We start from the raw sequence: 16,967 nt of genomic DNA on the forward strand, positions 1-16,967 counted from the left end.
ATTAAGGATATAAAAAGAACAGGGCTGCAGAGAGAATCTTGAGAATATCTAAATTTTGGGAAAAAATGGTCTACAAGGTAGGAAAACCAGAAGAGTAGAATTCTGGAAACCAAGGGAAAAAGAGATAGAATGGTAAAGGAGGATTAAGCCTAAGAACGAACCCTGGGTTCAGGTTGTTAGACAGTCATTACTAATCTTAAAAATTAAGTTTCAGTGGAGTTCCTGGGGCCGGTTTTTGAAAGATTGAGTCCTGGGACTTTTTTGAAACAGTGGAACTGTGCCATGATTTTTTTTCTTACTTCTTAATGCTGTATCTATAAATGAAGATTTGAAATGTATACATTTAGATGTTATTCATCTCTATTCTTATCTCTGTGGGGCTTTGTATTTTTTCTGAGAGACCTGAAAACTTATTCTATAAAAACTCTCTCAGACTTGTTACCCATTGAATTTCTTTCATTTTGAAAGCTTTTATATCTTTTTATTCCATCATTCCTGTTATCAGAATGTGTTAGTCTTTTTGGGTTAAAAATCATTTGACCATTTATATAAATAGTTGCTGTGTATACATATAGACAGTTGAATATGATCAGCTAACGTAACTTTTTTTTTTGAATAGTGACAGAAATGTTGGTAAATGTTCTGAGTATTTGCTCTGATGATGAACTAATGACTGAAGGTGAAGACCAATTTGATGGTATGATTATTCATTTTACTATTTTTTACTGTGAAATGGTATCTTTAACTGCCTAGCTTCAATACACACTCTTTTGCAAAATATACTCATTGCTCTCAAATGGCTATGCTATTTGATAAGTGACAAGTCACTTTTTCAGATATTGTTTCTTTTAAGACTTTAAAATAATTTTAGTGATTTTTTTTTTTCTGTTGGTATGGGGGAGAAGAATTTTGGGAAAGGGGATATTTAGAAGAAAGAACAGAAGAAAAGATCATTGAAAGGTACTAAAAGGATGTGGTTCTTCATGAATATTGACACTACTTAGAGAAGGGAGGATAAAAATGCTTTTTGTTTCATTGGTACAATATTCCTAGTCCATCAGAAACATACCTGAACCCCCACTGTTGTTGTGACTTCTGTCTTCCAAAAACCAAAGTTAACTGTTCCCAACTTGTGAGTGGTTGTGTTCTAAGAGACCACTTCTTATTTTAGTTTGAGACTCAGAAAGCATTTTTTCCATGGAAACAAGGCTATACATGGTTGTTAGTGCTTGTGTAAGGCAATCAGCCTGTGTATCTAATGTGCATTTATAGTGTAAATTAATATCATAGAAACAAAATTCCTTTTATTTTCATGTTTTGAAATTTTTATTTAAAACTTTTTAATTTAAATATTTCCTTAAATTTAATTAACCGAGTAAACAAAAATGTAAACAACTTGTAAGCTGAAAACTCTTTTATTTCCTTCCATATTGCCCTCACATCTTTGTTGTAGCATACTTTTCATAGTTGAAATCAGTATATAAATGTTTCCATATATTAAACATGGTCTACATATTGGTAAAATTTAATAGCTACATATTTCTAAGTATATTTATATACCATACTTTTCATAATCAGTCTGATATTGTTTGATATTTGGGTTGCTTTAAGATATCCTTGTTATAACTAGTATGCAATAAACATATTTGTACGATAGTTTTTATTTTCCTTCTTGGAATAAATTTCTTGAAAACAATTACAAAGTTAAAGAATATAAAGAGTTGTAGCTTCACTATTTTAGCTATAAACTGCCAAATTACTTTGCAGAAGAATTGCACCAATATGAAGTGCTTCCGGCAATGAATCCATAGACCTATTTCTCCACAGGCCCACCTCATTGGGTTTTGGTCATTGTTACTTATTTTGCTTAGTGGCTATGTAGTAGTAAGTTACAGTTGGTTTAATTTACATTTCTTTGATTTCTAATGATGCTAAGGAAGAAAAATTACTGTCTACTTTTCCAACTGTGTAAACCGTCCATCTCAATCAACCACTTATCAAGTAAAATCTGAGTAAAAACTGTTTAGAAATTTCTCTACTTACAAATAGGTTTGATTCTTAAACACTGTTGTAAGCCCATTTGTTGAAAGTACAGAGTGACTGTGTGCAAGTGTCTGCTATTGCCATCTGTTGGTGGCAGGCAGAGATGTGCTTTTACTCTGGCTTATAGTTTTGTTCACTGAAGTAAATCATTTATATCAGTTCTTTTTTGGTTTGGATAATAAGCTTTAATGAGTAATATTTATTTTTCCTTATTTTAATTCTCCTTTCGATTTTTGTGTAGAAGTTTTTAGTTCTAACATATTTTATCATATCTGTCTTTTCCATAAAATTTTTAAATAGTTTTAGTTAAATGTTTCTTTTCCTTGTTCTGCTACCACTTTGTAAGTCTAGGTCTGGGTTCAGATTCTGATTCCTCATAATGGCTGTGTGGCCTCAGGCAAGTTGCTTAACCTTTCTGTGCCTCAATTTTCTTATCTTCAAAATGAAGATAATAGTACCTACTTCATAATGTTATAGGTATTAGTATAATGACTGAAATCATTTTTGGTACATAGTCCACTAATTTTTTCAGATAAAGTTTTCTGTTAATTTGTTAAATTCTGTGAAATATCTAGTAGGATTTTTAATTGATACTATATTAAATTTATATCTGAATCTAGGAAGTTTTTAAAAAAATAATGTTTAGTTTTCTAAACTAAGATCAAAATCTGCTCTATATAATTATTTCATTTACTATAGTTACTCCATTTAATATATTTAATATATGATTATTCCATTTAAAATTACATAGCTTTTATTTGAAAAAAATCTATTATTACCAAGTTAAATTAATACATCAGTATTTTATATTCTTATTACTATTACAACTGGTATCTCTCTTAACATATTTTCTGTGTATAAAGGAATTATATATTTGTGGGTTTATTTTATGTTCAACAACTTAGATTAGCAGAATTATTTCTTATGGTGATTTTAATTTTGATTAACTTTTAAAAATATGTCATTTGCATAAGGCTGATATTGTTATTTATTTTCAACATTTTTACCTTTTATTTATTTTTATTCTTAAAAAATTTGTATCAATATTGCTAATAATGTATTAAATAGGAGTAGTGATAGATGATGCTTTAGTCCTCTTCCTATAAGAAGAAGGAAAAAAGTTTCCCTGTTAAGTTTAGTATAGTACTTGGTTTAGAAACCTATGATTTATATGAAGATAGACGCTGAATCATTTTTTGGGATTCAACCAGAAATAACTATAAAGTTTTATTATATTTCTTCTAATGAGATTTATGTATCTTATCAACATTTTCCCTATTAATGATAAATTATGCTTATTTATCCACTTTTTATATCATTCTTATACTCCAGGATTGAATCAAATTTGATCATTAAATAGGCAATATAGTTTAGTGAAAAGAGTCAATGGTTTAGATGTCTTGGCACTAACGTTATACTAGCTGCATAATCTTGGAAAAGTCAACTAACTTCTTAGGATCTTCTCATCCATAGATTGAGGGAATAGAGGATGAAAATTCTTTCCCACTCTTAAGTAATTTAAAAAAGTGGTAAGCACCGTTTATGACAATGTTTCCATTGGAAAATACACTGAGTTCCAGCTTTGAATACTAGAAATAGATCTGCCTTCACTGCCAACATGGGAGGTGCAATTGCTCCTCATTTCTTCACCCTTTCACTATCAAGTATTAGAGACAGGGACTCCAAGAAAATTTTAAGAATATGGGTCTCAGAGTTTTCATGGAGGAATGAGAGTGATTTGGGGGAGAAAGAACATTAAGGAATGGAGGGAAGGGGAAATTTGGATGGATACTAGGATAGGGTAGGGAAAAGAGCTACTGGAGTTAGGTTTATTTCCCTTCCTGATTCATATTCCCTCTTTTCTACTTTCCTTTCACCGTGATAGCACGCCTTGTGTTCTCTCCTTCCCCTTTTCCTACTCAGCAGTGGGCCTGGGGAGAAATTTGACTTAGAAAGAAAACTTGGTGGGGTGGGGATTGATGTGGAGTCCGAATAAGGGGTGAGCTTTTCTGTGGGGAAACGAAGACAACGTGATTGTAGATTACCCAGTGGCAGGTAGGAAAGACTAGTTTTTGCGTATTCAAGGCTGAGATTGGTAAAGGAATAAGACTCCTTCCTCTTAAGTGATGGTCTTTGGTATTCTGTATTGTTTAATGTATGTGAGTTATTTTTAAAGGCAAAAATTTGCATAAACATATTGCATGTATAAATGCACATAGTATTTTTTGAGGTATTATTTAATCATTAAAGAGAATTTTTGAACTCTGATTTCTGTGATATTTAGAATGTATACTATTTCTTTCAGATGTTGATCTTTTGTCTTGAGTTTGGTAAAGGAAATACATAATCCATATGTGTTACAGTTTTACTAAACTAAAACTTTGCATTTCCTACAATGGAAACATGTATCTCAGCATTAGAATGGAAGATATGGAAAGCTCAAATGAAACAATCTCTGCTGCCTGTTCTTAGAACTCTTACTTGCTTTGAAACAATCTGTTACTATTTCTGCAAAAAGATGTCCCTCAAACTTCCAGATTGGATTGGGAACAGACAGCACATACTGATGATCATGAGTATGTGCAAAAGTTCTATAATTGAGATTCAAGAAATTGTGTGCTCTTGTTATTATGGAGTGTGGGAGGCTTAGCCTTTCCTTTATTGGGGTGGGTAAGATTTTTCACTGAGGTAGTTTATAAAGTTATCTACATTTCTCTATATATACTACAGATTTTGCAGATATTGGTGTCCTTGAAGAACCACATGAGTTTGTATCTCACTTGTGTCATTACTTTTCACTTAACAGACTTCCATGGGTGACACATTTCCTTAGGGGTATCAATATAAATGTGCAATTGTTGTTAGCACAGTCTTTTATCAGTCTTATGTGTTTTCACGTGTTTTTTTCTGTCCCTAATTTGTCTACTTTCATCAAATATTATAGTCATTCTGTCCATAATTTCTTCTGAACATGTATCTTTTAAGAAATCTTTCCTTTAGAGCTTTACCCAGTGGCATCCCTCTTCTATTCGCCAGATCCTACAGTACTACATTTTTCAAATTTCAAATATGAAGGCCTTCATTTTTCTCCCTTTCTTTCTACATTCATTCTTCAGTACCACTACCAAGTTAAATCTCTATCTTTTTATTTGTCTCAACCACCTTTTCTCCATCATTCACTTCCTTTTTTCTGGACTCTCCATCTGAAGAACGGCTCATATATGGCAATAAAAAAGGTACAGACCAGACAGAGTAACATTGTTTTGAAATATGACTTCATAAGTTATCTCATGTTCATGTAAGTTAGCACATTCATTGAGTATTATTTATGCTGAGTCCTCTTGGGCCTTGTGCAAATTTAAAGTTTTATATAAGGTAGAATTTGATGTTTTTAGAAGTCATATTCCAAGATATCTGTCTTTCTGTGCATGGAAATATTTTTCCCTCTTTTTCATTCCTCTTGTTTTTAAATTTCATTCTTTTGCTTATTTGTAATGTTTTGTACTTTTCCCTGCATGATTAGGGGTGTTTGATTGTCTGTCTTATTCCCCAGAGTAATTTTACTGTGGACATTTACTTTAATATTATGCATGATGTGTTTGTAGACTGATTTAAAATCCTGATTTGTACAGTGTTTTTATATTCCAGTGAATTTTTAAATTTGAAATCAGTATAGTTTACATATCATTCAGTTTTACAGATATAAAAATTAAGTCTGAAAATACGAATGTACCTCATTACAGCCATCCCCCCCGTCCCCGTACTGCTCTCCCCCAGTCTAGCTATTTTAAAAATTCTGTAAATTTTAAAATGAAATGTCTATATTAATTTATTTTAAGAGAATTAGATTTATCTTATGTCCTTGGACAAGACACTTAGTAAACTTAATTTCTTTGTCTATAAAATGAGGAGATTAAATTTTGCAAGATCTCTAATGTCTCTTCAAATTCTAATATTCTGTGATTCTGAGACTTAATAATTTTTTTGGCATCTTAAAAATACCTGTGTAGTGCCATGATACCTATACAGTTTTGGACTTGTAAAAGCTGTAGCTTCAGTGCTCAAAGTAGTACCCTTTAGAGCATCATAAACGTGGTTGTGGAGCCTGTTTTCTCTAAAATATATCTTTTGTTTTCATCTTTGAAATTGGATTTCTTTTTCTGTTTCCTTACAATAAGGTCCAGTCATTATCTTAGTTTTTGATTGTATGTATTTGTGAGCTGCTTGAATTTTAAATGAGATGCTCTAGCCCAGAAGACTTATAGTTGTTCAGACCTCTAGATACCTAAGGCCCCTTTTGGTCTAGTGTCTTTAGCCTTTCTTTAACCTTCTCCTCAACCATGGTGCTTCCATATGTGTGTTTTCATCACGTCGAAGCACAGCTCTAAGGAACCACACTCTTGGGTCCAGAGTGATTCTAGTTGCTATATATGAGATAACAGGACTGAGATTATTGTTCTTTCTGGAGGCCAAGGGAAGGAAGATATAATCTTTGAGTCTTTCTTCAGCCAAAGATTCAGTTATTTTGGTATATTCTCTTCTGTTTCAGTGATAGGCAGCACAGCTAACCCTTCAGAGATGAAGCATTAGTGATATTTTGGCCATGTTTTTTAGGGAATCTTTCCATATTGCTCCCTCTCCTTGTGTCATACTCACCTAAGGATGTAAGGGCTTATGTATATTTGCATGATGTTAGAGGACACCTAGTTCATGAGGTTGAGATGTACATTGTTGTTGAAATGCTGGTATGTCCTTAGTTTGGCATTACCTGCACAGTAGTCGCTTCATACCGTTCTTTTTAGACCAACTTAGAGCAAGGAAGCTTATTTTGTCATAGTATGATGGGGTATTTCCAGCCTGCATGTCAAAGGCTTTTATGATTGTTAAATAGAAGACTATAGGCTATTACCAATTCTTGTCAGTTAGTTTGCATGCCAAGGCTCTCATGAGAATTAAACAAAGACCGTAGGATTGTTACCATTTTTTTTGTCCTCTGGTTTATGATACAGGTTGGGCTCTAGTTTCTTTCCCATTGCTGTTTTACTGGTTAGTCAGTAGTGTGAGAATGATAAAGTTTGTGGATTACTTTTCATTTGTATCCATATCAGATCCCAGCATTAGACCAGTGCTGAGCTAAACATTGAAGGAGTGAACAGCTTTTTGGCATGAGTTCATCTAGTCTCCTCCATGTGAGCTGGTGGCAGGGGCCTTGGTGTTGGTTCTGATGAGTGTGGAACAGACTAATAGAATGGTGCACATGTGGATGCCCTAAACTTGAGTCTTTCTTTCTATTTATTCCATTGAAAGTAGGTTCAGCTGCAGCCCGGAAAGAAATCATAAGAAACAAAATTCGAGCGATTGGCAAGATGGCAAGGGTCTTCTCTGTTCTCAGGTAATGATATATTTTCCTGATTATTGTTTTACGGAAATTACTTTTATTGTACTTTATGAGAAGCAGTGGCCTGTTTGACATCTAAAAGCAATGTAGTAGCATTGTTCCTATAAAGAAGTTGGTTATACATTTATATACTGAAGAAGGGAACACAAGTCCCTTTGAAACTAGGGTTTTTGACCCTTGTGATTATTATTGCTCACTTTTTGTATCTCTTTCCTTCTGTGATGAAAGTACTAGGTATACACCTTGAAAATTAGAGCAGGATAAGAAGGAGGGGCACTTTTTAGAATATTCCTGATGAACTTGCTCATCTATATAGGAAGTCTCTTTTGCTGGAGCCACAAATTGTCTACCTGGGGTTAACTCAGGAAGGCCAAGTTTAAGGGTACACATGAATGGGTCAGTCCTTAAAAATTTGGTTGCAAAACTGATTATATCAGACATTTGAACTTTATAGAGTATATGAAATATCATATTTTCTCAATTGTATGATGCCCATTGATGATGAATCTCACCACATATTTAGTAAAGCTTTTCAGGAAAAACAATATATGCCTCAGTTGTAAGGCACACCTTTACATCTGAAACATTTAGAGTACAGAAAAACATATATCTTGGAATTGAGGAAAATATGGTAATAACAATGAATGTCATAAATTCTATACATGGCCTACATCTGGGCCCCTTCTCCTTCTTTAAACTAAGTACTTGTTGGAAGTCGCTGATGTTTGTTATATCTCTCTGCTCTAGGGAGGAGAGTGAAAGTGTGCTGACACTCAAGGGCCTGACTCCCACAGGGATGTTGCCTAGTGGAGTGTTGGCTGGAGGACGGCAGACCCTGCAAAGTGGTAATGATGTTATGCAACTTGCTGTGCCTCAGATGGACTGGGGCACACCTCACTCTTTTGCTAACAATACACATAATGCATGCAGGGAATTTCTTCTGCTTTTTAGTTCCTGTCTCAGCAGCTGACACAGGCAGAATATTCTATAATAGGTAGTGTCTGATTAATAACCTGACCAGGGCAGAAAATTGATAGAATGGATATTCCTTTCAATTGAAAATAATGGTCAGTCTCTCAGCTTTTCATGAAATCATATGGGAGCAACTCACATCATAATGTCTGATATATTTATTTATTTGTCTAATGCACCCTTTTCTTTTAAAGCCCTTTTCTTTTAAAGTTTCAGAATGTGAATCAAGGATATCCATATTACTAAAATGGAAATGTAATTCCAAGTTTCTTATTTTTTATTTTTTAAATTTATGTAATTGTATTAGACTATGCTTACATTTTCAGATACTTAATTTTAGAATTAACAATCTGCTTCGGCCCCAGAACATTACTTATGCACTTCACTTGCCAAAAGATTTGTGCAAGGTTTTGTACCCTGGTAAATGATGCCAAAGTTTGTTTTCTGTGGTGTTTGTCAAATGTTCTATGTATAATTGACTGTCTGTAACATGCTGTTTCCTTCCTCTGCAGATGTAGCTGCTTTCCTAAACTGTCTGTCTTTCGTTAGGTTAGCTGTATGTCTGTAAAAGTATGTTAAATTAAATTACTCTACCAGACACTTGTCTGTCTTTTGATGTAGAAGCAACGTTGTAGCACCTTATTTTGAGGTTTGCTGCATTTGTTGCTGCACCTTGTGCATTCTGAACATGAATGTAACATTAGTTTACATATTAAGTCTTTGTTATAAAGGGTTGAATTTAAATCCTGTAAGTCAAAACTGAAAGGGTGTTATTATTAAGTGTGCCTTTATTTTGCATGAAAATAAAAAGAATTATACGTAAAGCATTCCTGTAATCTGGCTCATTGAATATTTTATATTAAAAAAAACCTAACTTTTTGGCGTAAATATTTGTGTAAATACTGGGTTAACTTTTTGAAAGCCCATTACAGATTAAATGGAAGAGAGTGATGTGAATGTTACAGACTATACACAGTAACTCAAAGTCTATATTTCTTTCCCTTGTGGTTGGAAAGCAAAAAATGTGATATGGAAAGCCTTAATTTATATGTTTTATTGTAGCCACTTTTGACAGCCCTCCAAGGGTCATACCTCTATTAAAACAGGCAGCAACGGATCCGATGTTTTCCTTAGTCGTGATTAACAGTTTCTTTTTGGTGTTGTGATTAGTGAATTTTTTTAAAGCAAAAAAAAACAAAGGAAATTTTAATTAAATTTTTAAAATAAATTTAAATTAGATTGATTTTTCACAATTTCATTTCACTTAGTCTCATAATAAATGCTTAAATAAATTTCTAGAAAAAGAATTTTTCCTGTAGACAAGTAATTTCTACTTGTAGCCTATACATGTTCTATTTTATATGTTATTGTGTTGTCTGCTGCCACCACTGGTATATGTGAGAAGTACAACTATGTTTTGAAATTATAGCTTCAAATTTTCATTCTGAATGAGGTTTCTCTTTTTGATTTAAAAAAACCAAACTGCTTTGATTTTCTTTATATTTCTTACCCTCCATTTTTCTTATTATTTTGTAAACATTAGAAAAATGAACTAAAAAGGATTTCATGAAACAAATTAAGATCTTAAACATTCAATAAAATTAGCAAAAATGTTAATAGGAAAGGGTGAATTTTAATAGCTTGGAAAATGTTATACATTTCCTACTCTTCGTTCAGAAAAGAAAAAGAAAACCAGAAAGGTCTCATACTTAAATCTACACTACAGTTGTCTCCCAATTATCCTTGGATATATTATTACTTTTATGTTATATCCACAGCAAATCTTTATTTCACATTTCACAATTAGCACCTGCTAATTACATGCTTTGTTGACAGCTCAGCTCTTCTATTTATTCTTAATTTGCATGCAGCCTCAAGCTCAGTCTTCCAACTTTGAAATCACCCCCAACTGCAGGGAAGGTTTGAAAGACAGCTTTACTGAAGGACTGTCTCTTTCCAGCATAGAGTGAGTTACTGGATGCTGCTGAGCTTAAGGGGTCTAATTAGGGAAACCAGATAGCTCCTTAGCTCTGCCAGCGATGGCTCTTGGTAGTATGGTTTGAGCATTTGATTGAAGTGATTTCCCTAGCATAAAATAAACCCATTTTGAAACAGATAAAAAACTCATACAAAAGCTGCATCTGTGTGATTTTTAAAAACTTGTCTAATATTTAAAATTTTAGTAGACTTGTTCCCTGATGTGAACCAACTGAAAGTTGAGTATTGTGAAAAGAAAGTTTTTAAATTCTAAGACCTCAGTTCTATTACCAGAAAATAAAAATCATCTTCTCAGTAACTTTAAAGTTAATTTATGATATTTCTTTAGTGTTTTTCAAACTGCACAACTCTGAGTAGAATTCGATATTCATATTTTGTGTGAATTTGTTTTCTTTATGGAAGTTTGATTGGGACCTAGCCCTACAGAGCTAACCCTGTAATGCTACCTTCACCAGGAACCATATGGGAAAATATGTGGCCATTTCTATTTTAGTAATGTCAAATTCCTCTTGATCTTTTATCCTGTGTAGTATTGAGGAACACAGTTTGAGACAGCATTATACTCAAACTTGTTAAGGCCATGTCAAGATGCCCTATAAAACTGAAAACAGGAAAAACAGTGCCTTTCAGATAGAATTTTGCAATTATCAGATCTCTCTTTCCAGCTTAATGTTTAAGCTTCAAACGATCTTTCAATTCTAAGCATTCAAGCTTGACATGGTATGCAATTTTGGGTGTGATATCTGTTTTGTATCCTGAAAAGGATAAAAGCCTTTAGAGGTCTCAGGAAAGAGCAGAGCATATAATTGACCTAGAAAATGGTTTTACGTTTAAAATTAAAAGCCCATAGCATAGAACGATTTCAAAAGTATATTGTCACATTTCATAATTTTAAAAATTTATTAATAGACTTTTAAACTATTGATACACTCAGATACTAATTCCTATAGTGATACCAGTTTTATTTTTAATTTATTACCATATGATACAAGTTATGAAATATTTCATATAAAATCACTTCTGTTACCACAAGCTCTTTAAAACACATTCTGATACACATTTTATTTTTTCCCCATTCCATTTCTAAATTATAAAAAAAATAGTTTACATTTTGAAGAATAGGAGTTCTGGGGCTGATCAAGTAGAGGTGGGTCATTTATCCCATAATTTTCTTTCTGGGCAATTCCAAGAGTATTTTCCAAGTGCACAGGCCTAGATTTTTTTAAATGGTGATTTGTACAGTGGGTATACAATAAGTATGTCTGCTTTGATTTGTAATATGATTTAACAGTTAAGGAATATTAATTCTTCCTTTATTCAGTGTTCATCCTACTTCTTTTGGGTCCCCAGTTCACTTTACTATCTGTTAAATATTTCTGTTAAATTGTAAGATCAAAAAACTTTTCTAATTTAGTCTACTTTAATTCCTTGATTCATCAGTGTCTTTTCACATTAATAACTGCTTTGGATAAAATTTATCATTTCTAAATCATTTGTACTGCTAAAAAGTCATTTCAGGAATAATTATTTTAATTGGCCTTATTGTAGAAGAAGCAAAATAGAAAGGATGGGACATTATTGCTATAAATATTCTGTGTGTGTGCACTGTGGGTAAAGTGGAGAATTGGCAATATTGTCCTCTGCAGTCTTTGGTCTTGGTCCTCAATGTGAGTGTCTTATACAGTTTGAACCCACAAATGAGCCAAAAGAATCTTGGACTATAAAATGTATGACTAAATATGTTGGAATTCTCTAAATGGACCAGAGACAAACTATACCAGGAATGCATTTCTCATTTATATGACCTAAGTGTATGTCCATATCATGAAATAATTGGGATTTATTCCCTGTAAGACCTCAGTTCTGTCTCTTGATTCCTAGCTAGTTAGTAGATGGGCTTGAAATAGATGTTCAATAACCTTCTATCTTCACTTCACAATGCAGGCTGTTAGTACCTGAGGCAGATTTGAGTTCACGATAAACAACATAAATGGATTTTTTTTTAAGCTATAGATGTTAATATCTTTAGATATTTGGAACATCCCTATTAGAATAGAAAGGAAGTTCCTAGTAGACAAGAGGGTTACCCACAAAGAACAGAACTACAGAACTGTTCCACTTAGAGTAACTCACCGAGTTTACTGCCCTTCAGTTGCATTGTAGTCATACCAACTTTTGCACCTTATGCTTTGCCCTGTGAATTAGAAGCGACAGGAAAAGCGGTGTTGACCCCTTCTAGTTTATGTCTCAGGGAGCCAACTGATGATGAGTATTATTTCAATTATACATGAAAGAAAAGAATCTCCTGTTTGCTCTTCTGCTATAATTCTACCGTCATAATTTCACCCTAGAGAATTTCCTTGTGATTGTGATGGATGTAATATAATAAACATGTTGGAAAATTCTAAGGCCATCAAAATACTGACTTCAAGATGGGTAATTAATATTGGAGTGCATTTGCATGGGTGCTGAGGTGTCTTTGTTTACAATAGGTCTATGTGTTCTGTGCTCTGAGCCATGTTGTCATAGTGCTGTGTGTAAACTGTGCTGTGTGAGGAATTGGGAAATTGGATGGGGCTCTCTAATATGGGTAATATTTCTGTTAAATTGTAAATGATGATGTAGTATGGGGTACTGTGATATTTTAAGTGATCATTGCCTTTTCTGCTGTACAATATGACCCTTCTCATCTCTCTCATTCATTTTGCATGCCTCTGCTCACTTCTGTACAGCCACAGTTGAGGCTATTGAGGCTGAAAAAGGTACGATCAGAGTCCTTGTGCTGGGCAGAGATCTGTGGTGTGTGGGTGGGCATCAGAGAATGTCCTGTGGGTGTGTCTTACTCCTAGCTTGCACAGCCCAAGATGAATCAGACTCACTGACTCATCAAGTTTAACAGTCGCATTCCTCTTTTTTTTTTTTTTTTTTAAACCACAAGGGCTGATTTCCATAGTGACAGTCTGGTTTTTTTCCCTTCTCTAGTATAGTATGCAATCAACAGTTAATATTCCTGAATTCTTTAGAGTACAGCATGTTATGCTATGATATTATAGCATTTAAAGTTGCAAATAAAGATCTATTCCATATTTTGCATGATTCTGTCCATGCAGATAATTTTTTTCATAAGTGAAACCTTCTCTAAATATAGGTTTGAGTTTGTTTTTATTCATTTTCTGTAATTCACTTAAGAGTGCAGGAGCTGTCAATACGATTTTTTTTTTTTGGCTACAATTTGGGCTAGTGTTTGCTGATAATATTATATTCATGTGTATCATGTGTTGGCTTGATATTACATATCGCTGAATGCTTTGCTGCCCCAGCCATTTATTTCGTTCACATGCACAGACTCTGAGTCCCAGGAACAGCACATATTAAAGCAAGCAGATTATAACCAGTAGTGTGGAAATCTTTTTTATGCATATTTTAGTAATGGAGGATGCATCATTCCAGATGAAGTGAATGAGAAACCGTAATAATTGGAGGAGGATTGCCGTTTATTTTGATTTGAGTTTCCGAAGAACACGCAGTGAATAGCCAGTGAATTAAGGAAGACAACTCCTAAAATATGAAACTATAAATACTTTTTACTATCAGCCAAACACAGATATAACTCCTGGAGGCATTTCCCACCTTTCTCATTTCATATTGGTGGTGATGGGGTGATGATACCTTGACCTCCGAGATAGTTCTGATCTGCTAAATTTTAACTTAACTTTACCTCTTTCTCCTCCCAAGCTCTTGGAACAGATTTGTATGTCAAGAATTAACCTTGTTTAGCCTCCTCACTTGCCCTTACTCTTGTTGCTGCCTTACTGTGATAGTCATTGGTGATCTTAGAGTCTGAGGTAGGAGATAATTGGTGTAGTAGAAGTGAGGCTGAGATCCTGAGACCATTGCCTGGTTGATTTTGGGGGCAAGAGAAGGTTATTTTTGTGGGGTTTTTTAAAGGCTATGCTAACACTTATCATCTATGAAGCTATCATGTTTAGATTTAGGTTTAAACATTTCACATTTAAAGGGGAAGCCTGGAATGGGGATAGGATTCAGTTAAAGTAAGATTTAAATGTTGCTACATACAGCTAATTTCTTTCTTCTTAAAAATCATTAATGTTTTTGAAATCTCAGAAATGTTTTTCAATTACTGACTTATCAAATTTGCATTTTGTTAAGCAATACGAGGATTCTCTCCACCACATAGAATCTGCAGTTTTGAAGAGGCAAAGGGTTTGGATAGGATCAATGAGAGAATGCCACCCCGGAAAGATGCTGTACAGCAAGATGGTTTCAATTCTCTGAACACCGCACATGCCACTGAGAACCACGGGACTGGCAACCATAGTGCCCAGTGACCCACGGCTTCCCAGGGACTCTCACATCTCGGGCCCCAAATGGACAGATCACCCGAGGAGCTGGAGGGGTCGGCCAAGCTGACTGTAAATGTCACAGTCCCTCTGAAGAAACCATTGTGCTTTTGAGACCCCGGACCCCTTCCTGGATGGAGGCTTGAGGGCCCTGGGACGTGTTGTGCTATCTGATAAGACTGGGTAATCGCTGCCAAGGTGGAGAGCAGTGAGCAAGGGGCTTGGGGCAATTTCCAGTGGAGGGCAACTATACCTCCATTTATGCTTGTGGTTCACACATTTAAGTTTACAAATGAGATTTCTTTTTCCCCTCAGTAGAATTAGATTTCGTTTTTCAACCATGACTTCAAATGCAATCGTACGAGCTAATGTGGACTTTTTTTTCCCCCATGAAATGTCTTTAAAGGATGATTTAGCATGGTCTTAAAATACATTTCTGAGGTTACTAAGCTGTATTTTGGATTATGGGCAAAATGCTGAGAAACCCAGTTGGTATTTATACAAAATGCTGACCTCAGGTCTATAGTTCTTAAATGTGGCTAATTCTGTAATATAGTCTTGGTATTTTTGAATTATGAATGCATAATCTATTTCTAGGCAGAGTCTCTTACTTGAACACAAATCTAAAAACTAATTTAGAATCTTTTTTGCCCATATCTTTTGAGATTTACACCCCAGAGACTTAAAAAGAAAACTTCTAAATTTCAAAATTATGAAGAATTACAGAATTACTCATTTAAGGTACTTTAAAAGAAATTTGTACATTGTCAAAGTAAATTTTAATTCAAATCATGTCTGTAAAACTTGACGTATTTTGTGTATGCATGTTTTCATTTTGCAAATATTTAATATATAGACCTATGATGTACAGGTACGACATGTATAGGTTACCTAGATGTTATGAGAAATTTTAGTTTATTGTGAGTACTCAAGTTGCTTAAATAGCCACCAGGGTGATTTGCTGCTGGCTTTCTATGATTTTTATGTTTTGATGCAAAGAAAATTTTAAAATGTTCTGGAAGTGTTTTTGATTAAGCAAGGCAGCATAGAAGCAATGGTTCTGTTCAATCATTCAGATGTTAGTGGAAGCATAAAAGTCAAGACTGCATGTTGAACATTTTCTTTTGATAGTTACAGAACTGCTTGGTTAAACTAAATGGAACCATGTGCTAATTTTTCACAATAATTGATCTGTATTGATTACCACTGTAGTTTGGTATTTCCCTTTACTTTGGTGGCCTGCTTCCCTCATGCCCTGAAATACAACTCAGAGCTCCAGGCAGCGGAACCATCTATTGTTTTGTTTGCCAGAAAGTGCACCCTGTATGGTCTCCTGTCTAAGTTGGAAATATTATGCATGTGCAGGACTATTCGAATATTTTATAAACAGTAGCACACAATAAATTCCATGCATGGGCCGCTGCTCCTATCTCTGTGTTGGGTTTTATTTGAAAGATATAGTCTGATTTGACCTTATGCAAATCAGAAAATCCTGTTAGTAGAACTGGGATATATCCTTCAGAGAAGATTATCTCATGGATAGTTCATGGTATTTTGATGAATTAAATTCTCATCTTCTAAATTTTGCGCTTTTTTTCTAACTTTGGTTAAACTTGTTTTATGAGCATGAGTAACTAAGCACTAGAGAACTTTGGGTGCCTATTATAGGCCTCCTAAATTGAATATTTAAAAATCACTGTTTCACTTAACTTTTACTATTTTTGTATGTATGTGTGTGAGGAAGATCAGCCCAGAGCTAACATCCATGCTAATCCTCCTCTTTTTGCTGAGGAAGACTGGCCCTGAGCTAACATCTGTGCCCATCTTCCTCCACTTTACATGGGACGCTGCCACAGCATGGCCTGACAGGTGATGCATCGGTGCGTATCCAGGATCCGAACCCGGGCCACCAGCAGCGGAGCGTGTGCACTTAACCGCTACGTCACGGGGCCTCACTTAACTTTTAATTGAAAGAAAATGTTATTGTCTAGAATTTCTTTACAGTAGTATTGGGAATTTATTGGGTGTTTTAACAATAAGAAAAAAAGATAGTTATATTCCATTTTCCAGACATCATATTCCTTTCTTCTTTGTCATAGTCAAAATAAGGATAGAATTTTGCAAATTGAAGGAAATTAGGATGTTGCTCAACATTTTAATCATATATAGTAACTTTATATATATAATCATATAGT

The 16,967-nt window shown here is 34.2% G+C and overlaps 1 protein-coding gene across 4 annotated transcripts in view; it reads left to right on the plus strand.

Annotated features, from left to right (window-relative positions):
• The window catches only part of PPP3CB (protein phosphatase 3 catalytic subunit beta), a 43,911-nt gene extending 27,710 nt beyond the window's left edge, over nt 1–16,201 (plus strand). Inside the window, exons 10-14 of one of the 4 annotated variants that reach the window (XM_058543189.1) lie at nt 620–697; nt 7,351–7,435; nt 8,189–8,286; nt 13,144–13,173; nt 14,582–16,201. In XM_058543189.1, coding sequence (XP_058399172.1) covers nt 620–697; nt 7,351–7,435; nt 8,189–8,286; nt 13,144–13,173; nt 14,582–14,760 — 470 coding nt within the window. In that variant the 3' untranslated portion in view covers nt 14,761–16,201. The remainder of the gene's footprint in view (nt 1–619; nt 698–7,350; nt 7,436–8,188; nt 8,287–13,143; nt 13,174–14,581) is intronic. The other 3 variants (XM_058543190.1, XM_058543191.1, XM_058543192.1) reach the window with 3 other exon arrangements.
• Nucleotides 16,202–16,967: the final 766 nt, after the last annotated feature.

This window comes from Diceros bicornis, chromosome 6, assembly GCF_020826845.1.
Source record: "Diceros bicornis minor isolate mBicDic1 chromosome 6, mDicBic1.mat.cur, whole genome shotgun sequence".
In the NCBI taxonomy this organism is placed as follows: Eukaryota; Metazoa; Chordata; class Mammalia; order Perissodactyla; family Rhinocerotidae; genus Diceros; species Diceros bicornis.